The sequence below is a fragment of the Fusarium falciforme genome, chromosome 1 (assembly GCF_026873545.1).
Source record: "Fusarium falciforme chromosome 1, complete sequence".
NCBI lineage: Eukaryota > Fungi > Ascomycota > Sordariomycetes > Hypocreales > Nectriaceae > Fusarium > Fusarium falciforme.
Window position 1 is genome coordinate 6,237,774 of NC_070544.1, and position 26,530 is coordinate 6,264,303.

The 26,530-nt window shown below is 54.3% G+C and overlaps 6 protein-coding genes and 2 pseudogenes across 8 annotated transcripts, besides 2 other annotated features; 5 read left to right on the forward strand and 3 right to left on the reverse strand.

Moving 5' to 3' along the window:
• Nucleotides 1-5,064: 5,064 nt before the first annotated feature.
• On the forward strand, nt 5,065-8,656 carry NCS54_00179900 (annotated as a pseudogene). The gene is made up of 4 exons: nt 5,065-5,328; nt 5,530-5,795; nt 5,853-7,536; nt 7,589-8,656.
• Nucleotides 5,065-8,656: a sequence feature.
• A 1,201-nt stretch (nt 8,657-9,857) lies between these two features.
• On the forward strand, nt 9,858-11,710 carry NCS54_00180000 (Na-H-Exchanger domain-containing protein; the record flags this gene model as incomplete). The annotated part of the gene is made up of 5 exons (XM_053147417.1): nt 9,858-9,906; nt 9,959-10,027; nt 10,086-10,192; nt 10,245-10,807; nt 10,855-11,710. 5 exons carry the CDS (start codon nt 9,858-9,860, stop codon nt 11,708-11,710), a joined length of 1,644 nt encoding a protein of 547 aa, XP_053003392.1.
• Nucleotides 11,711-12,807: 1,097 nt separating this feature from the next.
• Nucleotides 12,808-13,377, forward strand: NCS54_00180100 (Hypothetical protein; the record flags this gene model as incomplete). Its single annotated transcript, XM_053147418.1, has 2 exons — nt 12,808-13,139; nt 13,188-13,377. The coding sequence occupies 2 exons, from the start codon at nt 12,808-12,810 to the stop codon at nt 13,375-13,377; spliced, it is 522 nt and encodes a 173-aa protein (XP_053003393.1).
• Nucleotides 13,378-15,393: 2,016 nt separating this feature from the next.
• Nucleotides 15,394-16,506, forward strand: NCS54_00180200 (Putative D-xylulose reductase A; the record flags this gene model as incomplete). The annotated part of the gene is made up of 2 exons (XM_053147419.1): nt 15,394-15,402; nt 15,454-16,506. 2 exons carry the CDS (start codon nt 15,394-15,396, stop codon nt 16,504-16,506), a joined length of 1,062 nt encoding a protein of 353 aa, XP_053003394.1.
• Nucleotides 16,507-18,437: 1,931 nt separating this feature from the next.
• On the forward strand, nt 18,438-19,612 carry NCS54_00180300 (MARVEL domain-containing protein; the record flags this gene model as incomplete). Its single annotated transcript, XM_053147420.1, has 3 exons — nt 18,438-18,605; nt 18,655-18,983; nt 19,033-19,612. The coding sequence occupies 3 exons, from the start codon at nt 18,438-18,440 to the stop codon at nt 19,610-19,612; spliced, it is 1,077 nt and encodes a 358-aa protein (XP_053003395.1).
• A 347-nt stretch (nt 19,613-19,959) lies between these two features.
• NCS54_00180400 lies at nt 19,960-21,483 on the reverse strand (annotated as a pseudogene). Its single transcript has 5 exons — nt 21,031-21,483; nt 20,881-20,983; nt 20,554-20,832; nt 20,085-20,494; nt 19,960-20,034 (listed from the first exon to the last, which is right to left on the reverse strand).
• Nucleotides 19,960-21,483: a sequence feature.
• Nucleotides 21,484-21,933: 450 nt separating this feature from the next.
• NCS54_00180500 (Hypothetical protein) lies at nt 21,934-24,782 on the reverse strand (the record flags this gene model as incomplete). The annotated part of the gene is made up of 5 exons (XM_053147421.1): nt 21,934-22,003; nt 22,206-22,660; nt 22,712-24,411; nt 24,471-24,659; nt 24,689-24,782. 5 exons carry the CDS (start codon nt 24,780-24,782, stop codon nt 21,934-21,936), a joined length of 2,508 nt encoding a protein of 835 aa, XP_053003396.1.
• Nucleotides 24,783-25,203: 421 nt separating this feature from the next.
• On the reverse strand, nt 25,204-25,967 carry NCS54_00180600 (Hypothetical protein; the record flags this gene model as incomplete). The annotated part of the gene is made up of 3 exons (XM_053147422.1): nt 25,204-25,483; nt 25,543-25,763; nt 25,815-25,967. 3 exons carry the CDS (start codon nt 25,965-25,967, stop codon nt 25,204-25,206), a joined length of 654 nt encoding a protein of 217 aa, XP_053003397.1.
• Between the last annotated feature and the right edge of the window lie 563 nt (nt 25,968-26,530).

Here is a 26,530-nt window from a genome sequence, read left to right on the forward strand (position 1 = left end):
GTGCTCTTGGCGGGAACGAGGCAAATAATGTGAACTGCCGGTCTGCGGGTGCACCTGCGTGGTGACATCGCCTTTCCCGGGATTGCTTCTCTTTGTCGTCCTCGACTGTCTCTTCCTCTTCCCTGACCACAGCCAACAAGTTTCTCTCCCCCAGACCCCTCCCCAACAGATCCTGGTCGCTTCTCCTCTGCCTCTGACATCTCCGCTCCGAGGGGGTCAGCGGAGGGCACGTGCTCCGCCTCGTTCTCGGTCTTGTTACGAAGTGTTGCGAGTGGCTCCGCCGCCCCTCCGCTGCTGGGGTCCTATCCTTCATCCCTGCAGCGCTGTCCTCGCGAGCCCACCCACGCCGCTTGGCGTTGAGAGAACGTGGGGCCGCTGGGCGTTCCGCTCTCGACGCAGCCTCCGACGGGGGTGGACATTTCCGCCGCGTCGAGTTGTGGGCGTCTTGCGTTGATCGAGTCCCCCTCGACAGAGATTGTCACCCAAGGGCCATGGGTGGTGATGGTGGTTGAATCCGACATATCATGACACGTGTTGAAAAGCTTGTCGAAGACCCCCAAGGCCTTGCAAGTGCTTGGCTTCTCAAAATGGTCTCGGTGGACGATCGTGGGGGAGGTTGGACCCTCGAGAGGCCTGGTTGGGCCTTGATCCAAGGTATCTCGACCAGAGAGGATTGCCTTGCAGCAGCAGTCTATCGAGGATTCTGCCTTACGTTCCAGATACACTCATACGCGCAAAAAGCATGCACGCCGTCTGCCTGCCGTGGCACTGTCGAGGGAAATGAGATGCTGCACACGACTTGATCGAGGCCAACCGAGAAGACCCGACACGATGGCAGAGACGCCGAGTTTCCGTGCAGTCGCTGTTGCCCAACGGCATCTGCAACCCCGCAATGATTTCATCCATCCATCGAGGCAGATGCATCTGTGCGGCTGAAGACTGAGGTTCTCCAGCTGTCGAGGCCTAGACCACGTAGCCTGAGGGCTTGGCTGCATTGAAAGATGAGAGCCTGATGCTGGACGGGATGGTTCACCCCAGGATTCTGCTCAATGCAGAAGGGGCGAAAGCTTGGGGAAACCTGGGCTGTGGCGTCCGTCCGCGAGGAGTCTCAAGGAAGCCAAGCAGCAAAGCTGGCGAGGCTGGTGCGAATAAACTCGAAGCGAGAGAGAGACGCTGGCATTCGGTCAACTTCCATCTTGGTCGTCACCTTTCAATGCCACCCGAACATGGCCGGCGGCATATTTTGAGGCCCGAACCTGAGCTGCGGTTGGATGTGAGTCAATCTCGTGATCCTGTCCCAAGATATGCCCCCCAGATTGCTCTGAATGGCTCGCATCTAGCCAGCTGCTTAGCTGTGTTGACAAACATGCGACAATTGACAACTAGAGCCGCAACTGTCACAACGGTGGCTGGCCTAAGATTGCGCAAGAGGTCTGGTCTGGGTCCAGGAATAGATTGGTGGGCAGATGCTCCTTGCCGTCTCATCTCCGAGCCCCGAGTAGTATCAGAACGGCGGCGCTCTCACCTCCCCGATTCGATTCCAACTCCCGCGCCGGTGCCAGCCCGTGTTCAGTCCAGGGGTTTGCTCGATTCAAGCTCGAGGACCTCCGTCTGCCCCCTCCGCCCCCGGTTTCCCCAGCTTCCCCCAGTTTCCTCACGTTGGCCGCCGTTCCCGCGCGGAAACCATTCGAAACCTCATGGTCGGTGCCGAACTGCCGTCCGTGGCTGCCCGAGAGGATCCTTTCAAACGCCTCGGTGCTGGATGGGAACGGCCTTTGATACCATCACCCGGCAACGACGGCAATCGCAAGCCACCAAATACATTGGACTGGGATGCTGAGCAAGTTGAAACCTCACCTTGGGACCTGCAGTGCAGATTTTCTTCTTTGTCCCCCCTCCGAATGGAGTCAGGGTGTGCCGATGCCCCATCGTGGTGAGTGCCATTGCTGCCACATACCCCACCCGCTGCATTCCGCCGTGTCCATACACAACGGCAGCCGTGAGTAGGTAAGTGATTGTGTTATCGTGACGCCGACATACCCGGGCTATCCCCCGCAGCAAGAGTCCTATCTCCGCCACGGAGAGCCTCGACTGGACTCTGCGTCCTCTGTGCCGTGGGACCTCCGTGGGGAGGAGCCCGCTGTGTCCGCCCCGAAGGCCGCATCCCGGAGAGCGGAGCGGGCGAGCTGGCCAATTGCGGGCAACGAGTGACCCAACGCTGACCTGTGAGAGCCTCGTTATGTATCAAGCATGTATTGCGCAGTAGAGGACCATCCAACAGCCTGTGAGAGGACGGTATAGGCGTACTAATCATGTACAAGCAAGCACCAGTAAGCGCCTCGTGTGTGTGAGAGAGAGGTGAAAGTGCCGTCGTGAGTGGGGACCAAATCCTCCGTCCTGCGTGCGGCAGCGCAGCGGCATAGGCATACGGCGCGTCTCATTTTTTCGACCGTTTAGGCGTCAGCGTCAGCGTCTGGCGTCTCTTTTCTCAATGGGCGGCAGGGATCGTCACCTCGTCTCCAGTTGCACGTTTGCAGTTTCTGCTTCTGGATCCAACAGGCGAGACAACGTCGCGTCTCGGTGGGAAGCTAGCGGATGCGCACGAGTCGCAGATCGCGGACAAGACAAGACAGGTCAGACGCATCCCATTGCGATGCAACCGTAATGAGGAAACCTTGCCTTTGCGTGATCGCCGTCTGAGACGCCCCGACGGACCTTGGAGACCTGAACAGCAAGCCTCGGACGCGGCCAAGGACGACGGCGTTGATAGCTCTGCGCGAGATGGGTACCACTGCGACCAAGGGTGGGCCGCCCACGACAAGATGTCGGCGATTTTAAGCTTATTGTCACGTTGGATGAGATCCAGGGGAATCTTGGTGGAGGTCTGCTTACGTATCAAGTATCTCGCATGAGGGGCCGTCTTCTAGACTTCTAGAAAGAGTCCCGGAAGGTCACGTGAGAGATAGGGCCCTGACAGAACATCACGAGGCTTGGCAAGACTGTGTGGGAGAATGCTGCAAACTTCTGGATCTCGGCGGCTTGGCAGTTAGCGCGGTAGCATATCGATACTCTCTCACCGGAAACACACCCCTGCACACCTGCAGCCGCTAACGACGAGGTACTTGGCCTAGCTAAGGCGTCCTAGGACTCTGGGCAAAGATAAGACTTGCTTGCTAACAATCTCAGGTCTCGTCGAGTGTGGCAGTGCCTGCACCTCATACTTGGCAAGGATTGCACAGGATCGCAGCAAGGCAAGGTACTCGATGGCATGGGAAGCCGCTGTCGTGCGTTGCAGCGCGAACGAGGCCCAGGAAACGAGTGAACCGATGTGCCATCCAACCACCCTCGAGATCTCATCGGGATCCCGAGATCTCCACGGCAGAGGTCACGAGACGAGACCTGACGCCCGACCGACTCGCCCCTGTGATGGCCAGTGACAGCCGACGACGGTCTCAGCGACAAAGTGGATGCTCCGTGCCGCCTTGCGACTCGGTGCTCCGTCCTATCCGGCCGGTCGACATCGGGAGGGGTGAGGGAGAGCCTCCTTGACGAAGAAGCGGCTCTGTTCCCGGTCCCGTTGCAACATCACAATGAGAAATTGGCCCTAACGACTTGGTCGCAGATATTGGGTCCAGAACCTCTTGGAGATTGGCTCATCATGGGTTGCTTCAGAAATTACTTGATTGACGCCTAAAAGGCGAGAGCAGGCAAGTCCTTCCTGCAGGACAGGTGGTGCGACGGCGGCGACCGTGACAAGTAGGACGAAGCAACAAGAGAGTCGGTCATGACGACCAAGTGTCCAATGATTCGACACCTTTCTGTCGGAGCACCGTATGCCCAGAAATGCCAATACCAATCCCTCGCCCCAGAGGTCAGAACACCAGAATGCACAAGAAAAAATCTGTGGTGTGTGTGGTGCTGAGAGGAGAGGAAGGGAGGGGGGTGTCGTTGCAGCACTATCTCACATCACCAACATCGAGAGATTCTCCCCTCCCGTCTAACGTCGGTTCACGATGGGGTGCCAATGCAGTAGCAAGGGGGCCCACCACCGGTGACGATATGGGAAGTGCTGAGTAGCCTCTCAGAAGCCTCGTGAGGGCGTCTCTCAAGGCGTCTCTCAAGGCGCCGGGGAGGGCTGATGATACGCTCATGGGCGCGCATGGGCGTCTCTCAAGGCTCGGCCTCGGACTCGGTGGCCCAAAAGCAAACGCAGGCTCTCGTGAGGCCTTCACCCCGGTCGCCCAAGAAATACCAAGACCCGGCCAAGGCCTCCGCCGTCCACTCACAGAGGCCAATTGATGCCGAGCCCGCCACGCCGCGTCACAGGTGCTTTCCACCGGTGGAATGACGTGCGGACGGCGAAGTGCCCGTCGAGGACGGTCCAGAAACCCCAACACCGTCCAGAACGGCACGGCCCAACGCCAATCAGCGTCCACAGGCCCCAGGGTGCAGGACTGGGGCCCGGGGCAATCCACCGGCGCCGCCCATCGGACAAGCCCGGAGGTGGAAGGGCCGGGTGTTGAACAACAACAACCAAGGTTCCGTCTTATCGCCAAGGCGCTCGCTCCAGCGCAAACCCCGCCTTTTCGAAGAGAAGCAGCAGTAGAGAAGGAAAAATTGGATCAATCTTGGCATTGTGGGGGGCTCGCTGGAGAAGGATGATGGAACCCACCTTTCCTTGGACGAGTGGCTGTCCAAGAAGATAGCGACCTGGGAACTAGAGTCAGAGAGATGGAAAGACGGGGTGGGAGATGGATGTCCGTCCTCGTCGAAGATGCCCCAGTCTCCTCGATGCTCTGTCTATAAGACTGCCTCATCCCCACCCCATGATGCTGTTCTGTTCCTCGGATATCTCCCTCCCCAAGGTTCTTTTGCTTGCTCGACCCCTTCGACGCCAGACGAAAGGCTTCCTGAATCCTCCTCCCAGGAATCCCCAGACATAGGCTTGAGGGTCACCCAGCACAAACACCCCTTCGAGTCTCTTCAAGAGATATAACAACAACCTCCCTCGACCGAACCAAACCTACCTCCGAGAAACCACCACGCTGGAGCCTCTTACCAGCCCCGACTTACACCATGGCTAAAAAGGACCAGGCGTCCGAGACTGAGCATGTCTCTGGCCAGAGCAACCAGCCCATGACCCGGCCTGCTCATGCCCTCTCCTTCGACCAGGTTGTCCAGGAGCTGAAGACAGACACTCTCAGTGGCTTGACTGAAGCCGAGGCCAAGCAACGATTCGAGACCTTTGGTAACAATGATCTCGGAGATGCTGAGGGTGTGCAACCCCTCAAGATCATCATTGCCCAGGTTGCCAACGCCATGACAATGGTGAGTCTCTTTCAGCCTTTGTTGGATAACCCCCACACTTCTCCAAAGTCTTGTTAAGCATATCTCGATGCTTGTTGCCACCTGACCTTCAGCTTGCGAACTGCCTAGTTTGGCATTCGGTCTAGTGTCAATAGTTACCCCAACCTCCTCAACCCTGTTTACCCGAAGGATGCCGTGAAATCTTGACTGACGTTTGCCAAGGTGCTGATCCTGGCTATGGCCGTTTCTTTCGGTATCAAGTCTTGGATTGAGGGCGGTGTCGTCGCCTTCATCATTGGTCTCAACGTCACAGTTGGTTTTTTCCAGGAGTATTCTGCCGAGAAGACCATGGACTCGCTCCGATCCATGTCGTCTCCTACCGCCAGTGTCGTCCGAGATGGCGACTCCAAGGTTATCCCCTCTGTGCAGGTCGTTCCCGGTGATCTTGTGGAAATCAAGGTCGGTGACACGATCCCTGCTGACGTCCGGTAAGTTGTGCATACCTGCAGATGCTTCTTGGCATGGCGCTGACTGAATCCCCACAGACTGATCGAGGCCATCAACTTTGAGACCGATGAGGCCATGTTGACTGGCGAGTCCCTCCCTGTGCGAAAGAACGAAGATGAGGTTTTCGAAGACAACACTGGTCCCGGTGACCGTATCAACGTCGCCTACAGCTCCTCGACCGTCACCAAGGGCCGCGCCAAGGGTATCGTTTTCGCTACTGGTACTTGCACTGAGATTGGTGCCATTGCTGCTGCTCTCCGAAAGAAGGACAGCCGAGTCCGCCCCGTCAAGCGCAAGGCTGATGGCTCTGCCAAGCCTCACCGATACCTTGAGGCCTACACTCTTACTCTTACTGATGCCATTGGTCGTTTCCTCGGTGTTAACGTCGGTACTCCTCTCCAGAAGAAGCTGTCTCGACTGGCACTTCTCCTGTTCGGCACTGCCATCATCTGCGCCATCATTGTCCTTGCTGCCAACGATTTCGATGCTTCCCAACAGGTCATCATCTATGCCGTCGCCACTGGTCTGTCCATGATCCCCGCTAGTCTGGTCGTCGTCTTGACCATCACTATGGCTGCCGGTACCAAGCGCATGGTTGAGCGAAACGTCATTGTCCGAAACCTCAAGTCCCTCGAGGCTCTTGGTGCCGTTACCGACATTTGCTCCGACAAGACCGGTACTCTTACCCAGGGTAAGATGGTTGCTCGTGGAGCCTGGACTCCTGGTAAGGGAACCTACCTCGTTGAGAACACTACCGAGCCTTTCAACCCCACCACTGGCGATATCCGATGGTCTCGAGCCCAGCCCCACGAGCTTCCCCTCAAGCAGGGTGGTGAGGCCTGCGGTGTTGTTGCTTCCATCAACGAGCTCCTTGGCCAGAGCAAGTCTGCTCTTACTGCCTTCCTCGAAGTCGCTTCCCTTGCCAACCTTGCCACCGTCAACGAGAAGAACGGTGAGTGGCATGCTCGTGGTGACCCTACCGAGATTGCTATCCAGGTGTTTGCCTCCCGCTTCGACTGGAACCGTCTTCGACTCACCAGCCACGATGCCGCCAACCAGTACAGCGAGATTGCCGAGCTGCCTTTCGATTCCGATGTCAAGCGCATGTCTGTGATCATGAAGGACAACCGCACCGAGCAGCTCTATGCCTTCACCAAAGGTGCCGTCGAGCGTGTCATTGGTGCCTGCACTACCTACTGCCCTGAGGACAACGAGGAGCAGGTCCCCATCACTGAGGAGTTCCGCGAGCAGATCCTCCGCAACATGGAGGCTTTTGCCGGTATGGGTCTCCGTGTCCTGGCTCTCGCTTCCAAGCCTTACAACGTCCCGATGAAGAAGGGTGACGAAATTGACCGTCCTTCCGTTGAGTGCGACCTCGTCTTCCGTGGTCTCGTTGGTCTCTACGACCCTCCCCGACCCGAGTCTGCTCCCGCTGTGCGAGAATGCCACGAAGCTGGTATCTCGGTTCACATGCTTACTGGTGACCACCCCGAGACTGCCAAGGCCATCGCCATCGAGGTCGGCATCCTGCCCACCCGCATGGATCTCGTCGCCGTTGAGACTGCTGCCACTATGGTTATGACTGCTACCCAGTTCGATGGTCTTACCGATGATGAGGTTGACCAGCTGCCTTTCCTCCCTCTTGTTATTGCCCGATGTGCTCCTCAGACCAAGGTCCGAATGATTGAGGCCCTGCACCGCCGTGACAAGTTCTGCGCTATGGTATGTACCAGCTCCTTGTATACCTGATAACACGATGTACTGACTGCAACAGACTGGTGATGGTGTCAACGATTCTCCCTCGCTCCGCCGTGCCGATGTCGGTATTGCCATGGGTCAAGCCGGCTCTGATGTCGCCAAGGATGCCTCGGATATTGTTCTCAGTGATGACAACTTTGCCTCCATCGTCGCCGCCATCGAGGAGGGTCGCCGTATCTTTGATAACATCCAGAAGTTCATCCTCCACGTGCTCGCCACCAACGTCGCGCAGGCTCTCGTCCTTCTCGTCGGTCTCGTCTTCAAGGACCGCACCGGTCTCTCCGTCTTCCCCATCGCCCCCGTCCAGATCATGTGGATCATCATGGCTACCTCTGGTCTTCCCGACATGGGTCTCGGTTTCGAGCGTGCCGTCGCTGGTATCCTGCGCCGACCTCCTCAGCCCCTCAAGACTGGTGTCTTCACTCTTGAGTTCATCGTTGACATGATCGTCTATGGTGTCTGGATCGCCGGCCTGTGCCTCAGCGCTTTCGTGCTCCGCCTGTACGCCTTTGGTGACGGTGAGCTCGGTATTGACTGCAACGACAAGTACAGTGAGAGCTGCAAGACCGTCTTCAAGGCCCGTGCCACCACCTTTGCCTGCCTGACCTGGTTCTCTCTGTTCCTCGCCTGGGAGATGATTGACAAGCGACGATCCTTCTTCCGCATGCAGCCTGGCTCTAAGAAGTACTTCACCCAGTGGATGCACGATGTGTGGCGCAACCAGTTCCTCTTCTGGGCTATCATGCTCGGCTTCGTCACCCTCTTCCCTCTCCAGTACATCCCCGTCATCAGCGACACTGTCTTTAAGCACAAGGGTATCACCTGGGAGTGGGGCATCGTCTTCATCGCCGCCGGTCTCTTCTTTGGCGGTATCGAGCTCTGGAAGTTTGGTAAGCGCGTCTACTACCGCCACGTTGCCCGCAGCCGGGATGGCATCGACTGGAAGGACATGGACCTCGAGCAGCGAACCTTTGGCGAGTACCTCACTCCCGACTCGAGCGAGGCCAGCGTTCGCCACGGCCTCGAGAAGGTGCAGGTTCCCCCTCCCATGGCCAAGAAGCGCGACGAGGAGAAGAAGGCGTGAACGAACAATCGAGATGACAAAGTCTCGAATGGAACTCTGGGGGTCAAGATGATGACATGACCCCCTCGGGCTGGAAACAAAAAGGAAAGCACAAGAACCACAAGGAAAGCAGCTTACAGAGAATGAGATGCCAAATTGGACAAAACGGAGAGACAGTGGAAGGGTTCCAAAAGGTGGAGGAGGAGAGCAAAACACATGCTCTCTACCAGAAAGACCCAAAAAATGCCACAAAAGGTCCCTCCGAGGACATGGGCTGGCCGAGAGAGTGTGGACGAGGAGGAAAGGATTGAGGAGGACTTGTAATGAGGATCATGGAAGTTCCAGCTCCTGCCGAGTACCTACCCAAGTAGCCCAAAATGTTCCCTTGAATAAAGTAAAATCATATACATTTGTTGATTCCATCGTGTTGAGACTTGAATTGTCAGGCTGAAGTTGGTTTTGTTTGTGTGCGGCTACAGGCGGTGTTGAGATAGAGCCCTACCGCAGCAACGCAGGCGAATCACACATGGGAGGTGACAACTCGAAGGGCTTTGAGACTGACAAATGCTATTACTTTTTATCTTTGAGCTACTACGTACTATGCGTTTCTATTGAGAGTGAGACATTGATATTTCAAGACCAATTGCGATCGTCGGGCCTTTCGTGTTGGCTGTGAATTACGCAATGCGCCAAAGGATAGTGTATAAAGTCGACTGGCCTATTACAGGTCGATGTTAACGCATGCCTAACCATCATCATTGCGACTATTCTTCATGTATTACTTGTTTTCCTCTTCTATCTGCCGCAATAGCTGTGAAACAGGACCGGCCCGTCTGGAATCCTCGTACCGCCTCTGTACAACGCCAGCACCAGCAATGCTTCATCGGCCTCTCCGCGGTGAAACAGGGGGCGAATGATTACACTGAACCTCGCATCCCTCAGTTTGCCCTCTCTGTATTTCTCCTGATCGGCTCTCGGCACGTTCTTATCTATGAGATTCTGTCTCACGGGCAAAAAGCTTGTTAGGGGAGGGGGATTTTTTCTTATAAGGATGTAGATCAAGGGAGAGGGGGAAATGATCCCGTCATTGGGTGACGAATACCATGCCGCTAATCTCCCGCCTGGCTGTTTTCTAGAATTGGGCCTAGATCTTGAAGGTCTTCGCCTCAGCTTCTCCTGGCTTAGCACTAGTCCTTGGAGTTTCTCAAAGGTCTTCGTCGATATGCCGACTCTCGATGTTAGTGAGCTCAACATTGTGCTTGCAGCGCTGGGTGAGTTTGTACTCTAGATTATCGCGGTCCAGAAGCTGACGATTACTCCGAGGCGCCTTTGTTATTCTCTATGGCATTATATCGGTCAAGATCAGACAGTCATGGTATCTGGGCATCGCCCGTGAGTCTCTATCCTCACTAGACGAGAGAACATCGCCTTAAAGCTCAAATCATCTTAGTCCCGGCAGTGGTAGTCGGAATCATACTCGGGCCCGTGGCTGCCAAGTTCATCGAAGCCGATAAATGGGGTGCCGGTCATGAGGGTCAAACGCGGAGCATCACACTGGCAAGTTTTACACCCTAGTGTTTAGCAGGTTATGGAGAACTGACCATCATAGGGCGTTACTAGAGTCATGATCGGTCCCCAACTTGTCATGGCAGGCTATCAACTCCCCGCTCGATACTGCCTCACCCGCTGGCGGGAGATGGCACTCTGTCTGCTACCGATAATGACCATGATGTGGATCTGCACGACACTCTGCGTTATAGCAACTGTGCCTAAAGTTAAGGTTCTTTCGGCTTTGGTTATTGCGTCCTGCGTTGCGTGTACCGATCCAGTCCTCTCACAGGCTATTGCCAAGGGTCCATTTGCGGACAAGTTCGTGGCGCGTCCCCTGAGAGAGATCATCTCGGCAGAGGCCGGAGCGAACGATGGGTTCGGGTTCCCGTTCTTGATGCTAGCAGTGTACATCATGCGCTGCACTGGAGGGGGAAGAGTAGAAGAACGGGCCAACGACACGGAGGTGTTGCTCTCTCGGACAAAAGAATCGGATATGGGCATCGGAGTGGCCCTCAAAGAGTGGTTTCTCGAAACCTGGCTATACATGATGATTCTATCTGTGGTATATGGGATCGCGGTTGGATATATCTCTCGGAAGAGTATTGACTTCTGCTTGAAACGGCAAGTCATTTCCAGACATTGTCCAGAGCACTGCTAATAAATCCCAGGAAATGGATCGACAACGAATCCTTTCTCCTCCTCCCTACAGCAATAGGACTATTCATTGTCGGAACGTGCGGAGCCATCGGCACCGACGACTCGTTGGCCTGTTTCGTGGCAGGCTGCGCCCTCAACTGGAACGGACACTATCTCACCGAATCACAACGGCGTTACGACGAAGTCAACACAAGTATACAAATGCTTCTCAACTTTGGAGGCTTCTTCTATATCGGCACGGTATTGCCTTGGTCTGCCTTCCAAGACCCTGGAGGCACGGGACTCACCTATGGCCGACTCTTTTGTCTCGGCTTTATGGTGCTATTTCTGCGACGGATCCCAGCTATGCTCGTGGTGTACAAGTTGATGCCAAAAGTTTGCAAGAACTACAAGGAAGCGCTATTCATGGGCTACTTTGGACCGATCGGAGCTGGCGCCGTCTTTTACATCGAATACGCTCGAGAAGTCTTGCCTGAGTTCGGCGAGGGAAACACAGAAGAGACAGACCTGGTACTGGCGATTGGTCCTGTCGTCTACTGGCTCGTCTTATTCTCCATCGTTGTTCACGGACTATCTATCCCGGCTCTTGATGCCATCTACACCTTTTGCGGAGTCAAGCCCATTCACGATGACGCAGTCGAGATTAGGAGGTGCTCTCGCCTGTCAGCAACGCCGGTGAATGGGACACCACTTGGACGAGACTCTTTTCTTTTGTTTAATCGGTTTAGTAGGCCGACCATGGAAGAGGAAGGGTTACCAGTGATCGAAGCTGCTTCTACCAGAGGGTCTTCGACTGAGATCGCTACGGACAGTGATGAGGAGCGCAAGAGTTCGGATTCAAGGGATCGTGAGCGTAGAGTTCTTTAACGGTTATTCCATTAGGATGTGGAATCTCGGACATGGGCTGGTAGCTTGGGTAGTTTCGCTCCTTTGGGCACGCAACTGAGATTGAAGAGTGATAGACATAGAACGTTGAGAGAGGGCGTTTTGACTAGAGCTTATTGATACAACCAGACTAAATTAGACAGTGCTCCGAATTTATAGCCTCACGCATCTTCGAGGGCCGGACTTGAATGGAGGGGAGTATTCAGCTACAAACCCCAATGTGGAGAGGGTAATCCCGGACAGGCCGAGATTGCTCTCTCATGAGTTCGATCCGTGGGGGATCCTGTGTCTTCAGAAGCGATGGCCGAGTCATTTTCATCCTTTTCGATATAGTTGCAAGTGTTGAGCCATGAGTGATGTCAAGAGGCCGGGCTGCCTTGGTCGATGTGATGGCGTCAATGCCAAGAGAGACTATTCCGCGATTAGCTATATCTCGACGGAAATCGCTATCACTTCGATCTGGTATCTCTTCTTCACTGGCCCCGAGCAAAGCCCCGAGCACGTTCACGGATGCTCTTGATAGGAAGCCACGTAATGTGACGGACTGACCCCAAGACCTTGTTGGAGCCTCTGAGACCCATAGTCTCGTCGAGATCCGGGTATTTGAACATGTCGGCCCACCGACAACGTCGACTTTAGCCGGGATCATTTACCGTCCAGGCTAGCCAATGTCACGGTAGATCTCCGATTCGACCTGGCATTATATCATTGTGGTTCCTGACGGTCAACAAGGGCCCTTGCGCACAAAAAACAGGAACAGACGAATGGTTCGCCCGGAGGACTGGTAACAGCAAATTAGGTTTGGAATTATGCTTATCGAGCTTGCCGCCCCCTGCGCCGCCGACGCCAAGCAATCATGACGCCTCTTGATCGACGTCATTGTCGGAAGCTTCTGGCTTGGAGAGAATGACGGCATCTGGGGATTCTGGTCGTCGAATGAGGATGCTTGGGTGACGAGTTATTCCTGGTTTTGCGAGGGGATCGACGTGGCTGAGCAAGATCGATTAGAGAAGGATGATGGAAGTGGCCGTGGATTAAATTCGGGGGAGCTTATAAAAGGGATGCCATGGAGCTGAGGAATGAGCTCTCCAGACCTTTCAAGACATCTACACCACCCTGCTCATCAATTAGCATCAATCATCGCAAATCAACAACTTACAATGGCTTCTGATCTCATGGACAAGCTCAAGGAGACGCTCCAGCCCACGGGCGAGGAGTCTCACGGAGTGCACTTTGGAGAAAGCCAGCAAACCGAGCAACGAGAGTCTGTTCCTAGCAATACCCGTACTGAGAATCTCGAGTCGACGCGGGTTGAACAAACGCACCAGACCGAAGGTGTTAGAACGGGAGACAATATCCAGTCGCTTGTTGAGAACGTGCCTGGTGTCCCATCTACCCAAGCAAAGCCAGAGTAAGAAAGATGAGTGCTTTTGTCAAAGACAGAACTAACATGCCACAGAAGAACTGAAACTCGCCGAGAAGAAATCCACCAGGCCCGTCGAGACCCATGTGACGCGGCCCAGGCCCCCCCTTCGGCCCTGAGGCAGCACGTCGGCGACCCGAGCATCGAGCACGACTACCCCGAGGACAGCACAACGCGACGGCACTCTTCCGTGAGCCACCAGGAGGCGCACTACAACCTGGGGTGATTTAATGGAGATCTGCACTAGTGTTTATGTTATGCATGGGCCCCCAGACTGGGGAGGATCCGGGGATGCGGAGGACGGGGGGGTAAAGCTGGCGTTTTATTGTTACTTTACGAGAATGTAACCCGAGAGCAACGAATCGAGATATTCCACGTTCTGTGGTACGCATGATGTTTGAGCTACCTAGGTACGATTAAAAACATGTGCTCAGTGCCGACGTGATCCCGGCACATACTCAGGCCATATGCGAGATTTTGATTCCCGTTGATCCGAACTCGAGGAACCGTGAGATTGAAGAGGCGTGCGGCAGATGTTGTCCACCTTGTCCCTGTTTTCTGACGAGCGGAAGCTGCATCTTGGAACCGTTGGTGGGCATTGGCATCTCTTCATCTCAGGCCATTTCGGTTGAGGCTCATGTAGGATGAAGCAAGAGGCGTGTGCGTGTATGTATCTCACCCCAGCGGAGCGTTTATGTGCCCAGTAAGGTCTGCTTAGAGTCTGTAGAGAGCGGAAACGGGCATGGCCATCAGGGTGAATGGAGTTGCATCATACGACGGAGGAATATATAAACTATCCATTCCCCCCTCGGACATGACTCTTGAGCTCGCAGCTTTACACAAACAGAGTCGGATCTCTAGAGAGAGAGATCCACTTCCCCCAGAATCATCCGATTCCCAGCAGCTGTAGGTGAAGCGGATCCGCTAATGCCAATGCTTCCCCCCCTCCTCTCCGAAGGCCGCGCCCCATCCCCGCACACCCCCGAGCGCTATACCCATTGTCGCAGCTCCGCGCCGGAGCCCGCCCCGAGGCCGTTGGAGATCCGCTCGCTCCGAAGGGAAGAGGGAAGCATGGATCGCAGAGTGTTCAAGAGGGAAGAGGATCACGGCATGCGGCTCAACGGAGATGTAAATGTCACGGCATTGCTATCTTGCGCATACGTAAGAATGGCGAGGCGAGACACAGGCACAGGGGAAATAGGTGAAGGATGCGTGGGATGAAGCAGAGAGTGCAGTGCAGTGCAGCGCAGTGCGCATCATGATCTGAGAGATAACCGCTCGGCATCAGCAGCCACAGGAGTCTCTCTCGCATGTGAGTGAGGGCGAATCAGTTGGTTCCACAGGCCACGTTTGACCTGTGACAACGAGCGATTGAGTAAGTGAGAGCATTATGTGTTGCCATCCAATCCATAACAATTCGACTTATACCACTAACAAGCTCTCAGTTATCGTCCCTATCTTTGGTGCCTGCCTAAGGTGGCCGCCCCGCTGAAGCTTCCTTCCCTCACCGACGGACTGACAGCCGGCGTGTCACGGGATCCACCAGACCATCTACCTTCTGTACTTCGATTGGGGCGGGTAAAGTCTTTCTGGCTAAATTGACTCCAATCCGATCATGAGCTCCAAGCAAAATTTACCCTTCCTCGCAAAGAAGAAACGAAGCTTCGAAGCGCTCCCGTCATGACAAGAGAAACACCCCGAGAGGGGCTCTCGCCGACCTCCGTTGTGCGGCACTTGTGGAAGCCACCTCTTTTTACCCACCACCACGCACCCGGCACCCCTGTGCCAGCAGACACAGCTCGGTCGAGGGTTGCAGCGAGCATGACGGGTACTTGATTGGCGAGGAAGAGCTTGGCCTTGCTCTTGATCGCGGGGTCTTTGCTTTGTCTACCTACACGGTGACGTGGGGGGGTGATTGCAGCATCCATCATGGGCAAAGGACGGGAATCATGGCATGGACTGATTTTCCCCCATCAGTCTATTTGACCTGCACATGTCGCCCTCATCAGCAGATTCCTGCTTCCCCCGTTTTCCCGGCCGGAAGGAAAAAAAGAAGACGTGTCTTTTGAAACAATTCTTCCTTGAGCAGCATTGACACGAGAATAGCTGGTAGCTCGCTCCACACTCAACAACCCACCGTCCATATCGATCCGGTATAAGAAGACCGACATCCCACACCGAACCTCGTCCCTCCTCTTCTCTCTCAACCCCTCATCCATCACAGACTCAGACCACAGCAACAATGGCCAGCGTACGTCTTTGACTCGGGTCCCCTCCCCAGACTCTAGCTGACACCCTCTAGAACCTGTCCTTCGTCCTTAACAAGCCCGGCGACGTCACCTTCGAGGAGCGCCCCAAGCCCACCCTCGAGGATCCCCACGATGTCATCGTCGCCATCAACTACACTGGTATCTGTGGCTCCGACGTCCACTACTGGGTCCATGGCTCCATTGGCAAGTTCGTCGTCACAGACCCCATGGTCCTGGGCCACGAGTCGGCCGGTACCATCGTCGAGGTCGGCGAGAAGGTGAAGACCCTCAAGGTCGGCGACCGCGTCGCTCTCGAGCCCGGATACCCTTGCCGCCGCTGCACCAACTGCCTCGCTGGCAAGTACAACCTCTGCCCCGACATGGTCTTTGCCGCCACCCCTCCCTACCACGGCACCCTCACCGGCTACTGGCGCGCCCCGGCCGACTTCTGCTTCAAGCTGCCTGAGAACGTCTCCCAGCAGGAGGGTGCCCTGATTGAGCCCCTCGCCGTTGGTGTCCACATCGTCAAGCAGGCCAAGGTCAAGCCCGGTGACTCTGTCGTCATCATGGGTGCCGGTCCCGTCGGTCTCCTTTGCGCCGCCGTCGCCCGCGCCTACGGTGCCTCCAAGATTGTCAGCGTCGACATTGTCCAGTCCAAGCTTGACTTTGCCAAGGATTTTGCTGCTACCCACATCTATGCCTCGCAGCGCATCTCCCCCGAGGAGAACGCCAAGAACATCCTTGAGCTCGCCGACCTTCCTGAGGGTGCCGATATCGTCATTGACGCCAGCGGTGCTGAGCCCTCGATCCAGGCCAGCATCCATGTCCTCAAGGTCGGCGGCAGCTACGTGCAGGGCGGCATGGGCAAGTCTGACATTACCTTCCCCATCATGGCCATGTGCATCAAGGAGGCCACCGTCAGCGGTTCGTTCCGATACGGCCCCGGTGACTACCCTCTGGCCATTCAGCTGGTTGCCACTGGCAAGGTCGACGTCAAGAAGCTTGTGACGGGCATTGTCGACTTCCAGCAGGCTGAGGAGGCCTTTAAGAAGGTCAAGGAGGGTGAGGCGATCAAGGTGCTGATCAAGGGTCCCAACGAGGAGTAAAGTTAGCCTCTAAGCGACTGAGATGCTTGAGACGTGGAATTGCAAAAGACGGATCGGACAGAGCAGTCAGCGGAAGAAAGGACAAAAAACACAGTAAAACGTAAAAACACTCAAAAGACAGAGCGTTTCCCTTGGTTAGAAAGGGCTTACATCATGGAAGCTCAGGGGAATGAGCCAAAGAACGAGGCGACGGCGGCGGCAGCGCGGGAGAGAGAGTCGAGGCGTCAAGGTTTTCGAACGTGACAGTCATGACTTGACGTCTCAACGGTCGCGCCCTAGTTTTTGGTTTCTAGTTGAGGTCTAGTCTTAGTCTAGCACAGGGCACGGATGTCGCCTTGGTCGTTTCCGGCGAGACAGGCGCCTAATAGATGGTTCTGTTTCAGAAGTTGGTGTTTGTGACCTTGCTTGTGATATGAGCTGACATGGTGAGAGTGAAGAGAAGAGTAGACGCAGGGCTGAATGATGAGCATGCAAGGAATGATGTAAACCTCCAGACTTGAACTGGGAGATTAACAAGCAGCGAGGAGGAATATCGGTGATATCAGCTCCTAATCTCTGGATTCTATTCATAGATAGCCTATCCATCAAAAAGGCGGCAATCGGACTTAGCAACGCCGCGTCCGACGCTCTCGTTAATTAATCTCGACTTCATTCCGCGCTCTGCCCTGCATATTCCGCCCCGGGCACACCTCAACTCAACGGTCGGCCCTGCAAGGACCCGCCCACAAGGCTTTCTTTTTTAAATGGGCTTGGCCTAACCCCTGCTTCCCGATTCAGCCCCCCTTCTGTCACGTTCCAGTCATCTTGGCGATGATGCTAGTTCGAGACGAGGCGTTGAGATTGCTTAAAACGTACGAGAGGTTTGTCCTTGTTTGGTAATAGCATCGGACAACTTGTGGTCGAGGTGAGGCAGTGAAGTGTAAGCAAGGCTCTGACAGAAGACGGACATGGGTCACACATCCCCAGCCGGATCGTCCCCCTCTCCGGGGTTGGATCCTTCGTGTGCGAGTCCCACCTGTATATTGGCTTCATCTAGCAAATCAGATGCGTCGAATTCGCGAGACATTGGGTGCCAGGCATTCCTTCTTGGAGTGACCTGGCGTCGATCAATGGGGGACAATGACACCTCACAAGCACACATTGGTATGGATATACGATGTCTTATATTACTGATAGCCTGTGTAAAAACTCTTGAGTGCAAGATCACCAGCATCTGGGAGAGAGAAGCATGGCTGCTGGAAGCGGTCATTAACACCACTATCGATTTGCCCTGCCCTGCTCCGCTCAACGGTACTTGTCTCTGACCCCATGCCGACTTGCCGGAGTGTTTCAAGGCACGGAAGAGCAAGGGATGTGGAGTTGTCGTAGCCTAGCAAGGGGGCATCCCGGTCATGTCTTGTCTCGACTACCAAAGGCAAGATCAGAGCGTCAAACCACTTTGTACAACGCTTTTGTCTCTCGTAAAACGTCACACTCGTCAGATACGACACGTAGAGAGGGAGAATAAAAAAGAGAGGTACTTGTACATAGAGTAGGCTTGAAAATATTCTCGTCCCAAAAGGAACAAGACCGCCCTTCCTTTGACGCCTCATCGAAATAACGCTCCACTCCGTGAAAAGCGCCCGACGGAGCCCATTCATGGGACGGTGTGCGTGCGGCTGAGGGACGCTAACGCAGCTATCCGACAGGGTCCTCTCGAATCTGCCTTGGGCTGCGCGGTAGATGCACAGCAGAGTAATTAGAGATTTGTGTGTTTCTGGAGGGGAGACGCGCGAGACGTATAAGGCTGTTTGCGCCGTCCTCGTTGATGGGTGCGCCTCCTTCTCTTGGCTCAAGATCTGTTGTTCTTCTCGTGTCTGCGTCCTGAGAGCTGTTGCGACTTATACGACCTCACTTACACGACTTTACCTACACTCGAGCACTCACTTACAATGGAGCAACCCGTGGAAAAGCCCCAGGGCGATCACGTCCTTCACACTCCCCTCTGGATCATGATAATCCGCGGTTTCCAATTCCTCATCTCCCTCATCATCGTCGGTCTCTGCGGTCGCATGATTCACGACGCCTACCTCGATGAAGAAGGCTTCTCCCTCGCTGTTGTACGTTCTCTCAACATCCTTCATGTCAACCTCAAACTAACACATCTAGTCTATCCTCACTTGGCTCGCAGTCGCCTACGTTGTCTTTACCGAAAAGATCCCCAGCCTTCGCGGCGCATACCACATCCTCGCTGTCCTCATCGTCGATGGGCTTCTCATCATTCTTTGGCTTGCTGCTTGGGCTGCTACTGCTTCGCGTCGGTCCAAGTATGTCGTGCCCGTCACTGTGGGTGACTGCTATGATGATGGAAGTGTTGTCAACAGCAAGAGCTGCGATGTCATCTTTAAGCGTGCTGTCCACACTAAGCGCGATGTCATCCTTACAAAGATTGGTCTTGCTATGTTGTCTTCCATCGCTGGTCTGGGCGCTCTCGTCTGGTAAGTCTTTACTGGCGCATACTATCAAGACGTTGACTAACCTTGGTAGGGTCCTCTTCATCGCCACCTTTGTCTGGACTCTTCTCATGTTCCTCCGCGGCCGCAAGGAAGGCCGCTTCGCCGTGGGTAGCTCCAGCACTGGAACCCCTACCAACAACTACCAGATGGAGACCAAGATCTCCGAGGCCCAGCCCATGAACGCTCCTCCACAGCAATTCCAGGGCCAACCTCAGCCTCAACAGTTCCAGCAGCCTGCTCCCAACGGCCAGTTTGCTCCCCAGCAGCAGCAGCAGCCGCAGTTCTCTCCCCAGCCTACTCCCGCTCCGGCATACCAGCAGCTCCCCTTCCAACAACCCCAGAGCCCTTACCAGCAGCAGGGTGCTTATCCTCCTCCTCAGGCTCCTTACTCTCCCCAGGACCAGCCACAACAACAGCAGTTCCAGGGTCAGCCTACATATGGACAGCTCCCTCAGCAGCAGCAGCCCCAGCCGCAGGCTCCCTACCAACAGCCCGCGCCGCCTCAGACCTATGGAAGTGAGCTTGACGGCCAGAACCAGTACACTGCTCCTCCTCCTGCCGTGTCGCCACCTCCTCAGCAGTATCAGCAACAGCATTATGCTCCGCAGTGATATCCTCAACGGTAGATGACAACTTGGAAGAAAGAAACCGGCAATTGAAGGCGGCGCGTGGAGTTTGTTTGCTTGTTTGATATCCCGTGATGAAATGGTTGGGAGGAATGGCTTCGGGCATGGTGCATTCGTTGTATATTTGGTACACATCTCGTACTTGCATGAAAGACTGCGAAGAGCGGACTAAATGGATGTATTGCACACGATTACAGCCGATGGCGGCCTATTAATCCATGATGTCACGAACCGAGAGACGGATGGAACTCCGCGCCTCTTCTGAAGCGGTTCGTATGCCGCTCGTTCAGTCCTCTAACAAAATGCCTCCCGATTCCAAACCTAACTCACGTTTCCCCAAACGCATTGGCCTTGGCCAGAATGACAGCCGTGGAGTAATAAGCATCAATCCCAGGCGAGTTACCATACTGCAGAGTCATTAGATAAAAGTCCCCTCATGATACAGATCAAAACTCACCGTGATGAACGCAACAGCGAGTTCGCTGGCAGTCCGAGCATTCGGCTCATGATTCAACCACGTAACACCTCGACGAGGAAAAGCCGGCCCTCGACCGAAATCCGCGATGGTGCCCGGATCCGGCGTTTCCTGCTCGTCGTAGTCTTCGCAGGTGAGCACTGGCTGCAGAGAAGCGCTTACACAGTCGTAGTCGCCCTCCTCGTCGTCTGAGTACTCCATCATCCGTTCTTGTCTGTTCTGATTGTACTCCGTGTCTTCTAGCACGGCTGTGACGCAGGCTGATCCTAGAAGGCGCTTCAAGGCTTGGTAGACGACCATGTCGATGCCTTTGAGCATGTGGTGGAGATCGTCCATGGAGGAATGGGAGGTGTGAGGGTAGGCGTGGGCGCAAGTGAAGCCCACAAGGCCTCCTGTGAGAGTGTCAGCGATAGGTCATAGTCGACTACAGAGATAAGAAAGGGTGGCTCACCTTCGCTTAGAAAGTGTTCACAATTGAACAACTTCTGAAGAGCGGAATAGAAGTGAAGAGACTCTTGATCCAGGGCTTTGAGGTTGTCAGCCATAGAAGCAGGACCGTAGCTTGTCCAAAAGAGATTGTAGGTGAGAGTCATGCGATGCCCTTCAATAACCTGGAGGACTTCATGCTCGCAGTCAGAGAAGAAAGCCCCCCATTGAATGGTGTCGGCGCTCTTAGGGCCCCAGTCAAACTTGACTTGATTGCCTCTATGTCGAACGACCAGCTCGCCGCCTACGAATTGTTAGTAGTCGCAAAGATGCACCCATGAGTGAGACGTACCTTTATGCGCAACTGGGAGACAGACGACGAGTGAGCCCATCTGGCGATCTGATCGTGGAGTATCGACGTGCGCCTTGAACTTGCCAGAAGGGCCAGAGTAAACCTATGACGTGTAAGAACGCGATCGATGCAGCACAGCAAAGAAATTACGTTTAGCTTGTACATCTCTGCCCTCACGCCGAGGCCCTCTCCATGCGCACCTTGCGCCAGGACCTGATTGATGGTATCCATGATCCCATGCTCGTAAGGATTAAAGCTGGTACTGAAAGCAGTATCATCCAACTTTCCAGCCTTCCGATATTCCTCATCAAGAACCTCCTTACTCCCAACCCCAAAAGTCGCTGGTTGGCAATCCTCGAGAATCATGCCAAACGACTCTTTCGAAGCGGGATCATCCCCCACAGGAAGGAGCAGCTTGCGACATTGGCCTTGATCATCGCGGTCCCAGCGAATCGCCAGTGAAGATGTAGTGTCTGGAGAAGGGTCTGGCTTTGGTACGTCGCCTCCGATGGCAAAGACGGCGAGGCCTGGGCGGTTTAAGGTTGTCCACACTGCGTCAAGCAGGTTCTCGACGACGCGATCGTTTTCATCGGAGGAGCTCATCTTGGCTGTGTGCAAAGAAGAGATTGTGTTTTGGATGGAGGTGCAAGTCAAAGTTATGTACCTATCGACGTATCAAAGCGTTCAAACGCAGCTTCCGTTTGATTGCCCTCATGTCGTATCTTTGTTTGCATTCACGATAATACATCCAGGGATGGAGTCAGTGCTTCGGATACTGTGCGATAGAGAGTTATTAGTCGGAAATCAAGGTTGTAGCCGTCTCGTTTTAGCCTGAGGCCACTCCAATCAGAGCTCGGTGCTACCTGAAAGCCCGAGGGGGAGCGTGAATGCCGTTTGTCGGGATGTGAATTTGTTTGCGCTTGGCAACCCCAAAAGATACACTCGTTGACTTGGACTTTCTGTGCGACACCAGGTTTCATCTCAAACTTATCTATAATTAAAAATTTAATGGATCTCGTTCGCTCATGTGGAAAGAACTATTGGCCTAGATTATCATGCACAGTAAGACCAAGTCCTCTCGCCTGTGGCACGGCTAGATCCATACCAACAAGTGACTGAACCCCTGATACAAGTTAGAGCCGCCAACTTGCAAACATCCGCATCCGTTTTACGTCTCCTGGTTATCTATCCATGCGCATACCAAATCTTCTTAAAAGACAGTCAAATATTACACATCCGTAGCCAAACAAAGCTTACACGCCCACCTCACTGCACAGGACACTCTTCTCCCCCCTCCACGGCCTCCACGACCTCCCCTGCCCAACCTCCCGGCCTCCCTCTGAAGTTCCAACATGATCTGGTCCAGCCCCCAAGGCTCAGTCGCGTTGAACTGTATATTAGACACTTCCTGGGGCTTGACCGTCGCCTTGCTGCTCTCCTTGACGACCCGTCCCTTTCCCTTTGCCAGGAATCCTTCGACAGACCTTCCGGCGGCGTTGATCAGGATGTCCACCGACTCGGTCTTTGTTTCGATGTCTTGACGTCCTGCGGCGGTGGAGAAGACGTAGCCTGCCACGTATGGCAGGAGTTCTTCTCTTGGGACGTATTTGAGGAATTCGGGGCCCATGATCTTTGTGAACTCGGCCTTGAGTTTGGCCAGGAGGTCCCAGGCTGTGTTGTGGAGGGTAAAGAGGTCAAAGGTGATCTTGGGTACATCGTCGTGCACGTCCAAGGCGAGCTTCTCGATGAGGCCGGCCGGCGAGGGGTTGATGAAGTCGACCTGAGATCTCGTGTTAGCCAAGATCTTGCTTCACTGCGTTTGCAGGCTTACCTTGTCCTCCTCGGTCTTTTCTTTGAGCTCTGGTCGGACATGTCCCTTGCCGTCCATAATCTCATGTCGGCGACCGTCGAGCAGGATCCCTTCAATCATGTCGGCCGACAGAGGGGGACGCTCTCCGGCAGGTACAAGCCGGTTCTTCATCGTCGGAGACACCCATCCGTTGAACTTGAGGTTGCGGCGGTTTGCCGTGTTGACGTTGACCTTGCCCTGTCTCTTGGTAGGCGCCCAGTTGCTGGCCGACAGGCCGATGCTGAGACAGTAGTTCCTAAAGTAGCCCTCGCGGTCCGTGGGGGGATCTCCGACAAAGAAGGCCGAGTTTCCCTGCCTCTTCCAAAACTCGTCGAGGTCTTCCCACACGGCCTCTTCCGGAAGCAGCTTCTCATTATGGAGAGCGTGATATAGCTGGGTAGTCACCATCAACCCTCCACTGTGTGCCGCATAGCGCACGCCCGAGATGTGGAAATTGGTGCGTATCTCGTGGAGGAGGAGACCGCAGTGGATCGGGTTTCGACGCAGGAACTGGAACTGAGGGGGGTTGGGCCTGGACATGACGCCTAGCCTGATCATCTTGTGGCGGCAATGCCAAATCGGGTCCTTGTCCCATTTGGTGACGGAATTGAGGACGCTGTCTCGCTCTTTCGACGTGCGAGGGACGTGGAGCATGGTCTTTTTGATCCTGCGGCATTCCTGCTGCATCTGTTCATAGGCATCACCGCAGTTCTTCCCGAAAGACTGCAGCACCTCGATGTACGTTTGCATAGCAAACGACAGCCAGAGACTCATATCAGGCTGGTCACCTTGTTCGGTGCTGTTCATCAGCGCTCCCACACCACGGATCAATTCGTCTTCGATCCTCGCCCCCTGTCCCATGTTGGAGGACAGGAACTGCAGCTCTGTGATGACGCCGTTGAACGCCGTAAAGTCCTGATCCCACTTTCCGCGGTTCGTCGAGGCAGAGCCCGCTAGGGCCTCGTCGTACCACCCAAACTTGCCGTTGTACTTGTTGATGATGTGGTCAACAGCGTTGCCGACCGCATAGCTTCTGAGCATGCTCATGCCGTTTGCGAAGCAGGCCTTGGCCAGATCATACGCCACCAGGTTGTAAGGCTCCCCTTGACCCATCATCTCCGCGTCAACACCACACGCTTCGCAGATATTCGTAAAGTACACCGTTATGAGCTGATCCACGCCGTCGCGCTTGTCAAGTAGTGGCTTCACTTCATCCTCCATGCTGCGAGCGAGCTCAAACCCCGTGTTTGTCGCGACAGCGGCAGCAGCGAGATCAAGAGATCCCTCCAGGTGGCGCTTCCACAGCGACCTGACCTCCTCGCGCAGACGGGTAAAGTCGTCGAGGAGGGAGATGAGAGCAAAGAGTGCATCTCCCAAGGTGTCGTCCTCCTCGACGGTGTACTCGACCTCAGGCGTAGTCTTGGGAACAGCAGTCGCTGGAGCGTTCAAGAACTCTTCGGAAGGTGTGTACACCTCGAGAACGTCAAAAATGTTCCTGAGAGGATCCTCAGCCGTGGCAGTAGTCTTTGGTTCAGGAGCCTTGAAAGCTGGCGCTTTCACGAGCGGCTGCAGACACCTGCCAACTCTTTCGAGCACATCGGCAAAGTACGAATGAGTTGCATCTGAATCACCCCTTGTAGGGATCCCATTAGCGACAAGCAAGTCGACAAAGGTCTTGCGAACTGTGTGACATCAAGGTCAGTCTCACGCGATGGGATCCATGTGAAGTTGAAGTACGTACCCCAAATGACTCGCTCAAGAGCCATGGCGAAATCTTCAGGAATGCTGATGGACTCGAGCTTGGCGATGAATCTCGCCATGGGCTCAAAGTCTCTGATCCTCAGGACATATCTAGCCTTGGGTACCGAATTGGCGTTGGCCTTCTTCTTCTTCTTCTTCTTTTTCTTCTTGCCCTCCGACCCAGCAGCAACTAGTGCATTGCCGGTGTCGTCGACGTACCATTAGCCTTTGCAGTCGTTGCTAGCCATGTGGCCACAGAGTCCGTGTCGGCCTTGTACTGGCGATAGATACTCTTGAGGGATGAGGGAAGCATTGTAGGTACCGGTGTCAGCGGATTGCCGTTGGGGGGGTCCGGTTTACGTGGGCGAGTGCTCGGTTTTAAAAACACCAAAACTGGATCAACATTCCGCCATCCATAAAAAGGGTGGCCAGGGTGAGGCTGGCACTAACCAGGTTGCATTGTAATCAATTGGTGGTTGTTGATTTGACTCTCGCCTTAACATATTACAGTACTTCATGGGGTGGCAACTTGGATGCTATCGTCTTGCTGTATGACAGTGAATACCTATTTCAATGAAATTCTATGTGCCGCTCAATTGCATTGCCCAAGTGGAGATATCCTGCTCGCTGTGTGCCTCGCTATTTTCCTTCTATCTTGTCTTCTCCATGAAAGGGATCTCTGCCATCCCCGTGTTTTATGATCCGGTTTTGCTTTGTCAGAAAAAGCAATGTGCTTAGTATCGTCCATCACTGTGGTGATAATGGTTCATCTCGCGTCTCGCGTTCGGCGAATAATAAGCGTAGTCCGCCTGAACTGGCTTGGGAATATCAAGTCGCTCCTGTCCTTGATCGCCTGGGTGCCGTCCAGTCATCGGAGCAGTATCCATGGTGATGCTCTCGGATGATTGGACTTCGAGGTGCTTGCCGTGGTAATGGCGGCCACGGTGGGTTCCGTATGTGCGGAAGTGCCGGAAGTCGAGCCAAGTGACAATAGTCATGTAAGAGGCGAGAGAGCTAGATTAAAACAATTATTAGTCAAGTTTCTTTACTGTTTGTTCATGTTTGGAGCATACCTCATGACGATGCCGAGAACAACAACAATCCAGCTGAGCGTGCAACTCATACCCTCGCAAAACTTGAGGTTTGCTTGAATCATCATGAACACCACTGCACCCCAAAAGACAATCTCCAGTGCGTTGAGAATAACATATGCCTTGAGGCTTGACCATTTCTTGAAGGCTCGCACATGATCGGACAAGACTTGATAGAGGATAATGATAAGCGACTTGGCAGCCTGGGACACAGTTAGTGACCGACCCCAGTTTTTATCAGAGTGAATACATACCATTCCAAGTGCCATGGTGTTCGAGCGGCCTCGAGGGGCGTTTTTCGGCTGGTTCAGCATTCGTACGACTGAGACGACCAGAACCCCGACGGCGAGGACGAGTTGAAGAAGATGGATGGGGAGTTTAACCCGGTTAGAGAAGAAACCAGACATGATTGAAAAGAAAGATAAGGAACGCTGAATTTGAGACTGTAGAAGAAATAAAGATGCAAAGAAAGATGAATGTGTGCAAAGGCTAGGAAACTGTAGAAACTAGGAAATTGTGCGACTTGTTGGTGTTGATGGATCAAGGCAGACACAACTTAAGGCATTTCCAATCTTTATATACAATTCCTCAAAATCTCTTCCATCACTGTTGTTGATAATTTACCTTAAGAATAAGCCTAAATCAAAGCAACCCCATGTTGTATCAGTCCTATTTTGGTCTCGGTCTCGCATTTCAATCTAATTGGCCTGTCATGACCATCTAAGCCCTGAGGCTCAAGCCGAGACCGAGATTCCGGATCCAAATAGGGCCTAGACCAGCCTTAAAGGGCGGCTGGAACATGGGATTTATAGGGGGGCGTCGTCATGGCCGACGTAAGATGGGAGATCCCTGGGCAGATCCGTCAGTCGAGACAGTTCCACCATTCACTTGTGTTGTCAGAGAGCAGGGTTTCAGAGTCAAGGATTGTAAATACACGTATTTGCGGCTCAATCACGGTCTTTCTTGTCAT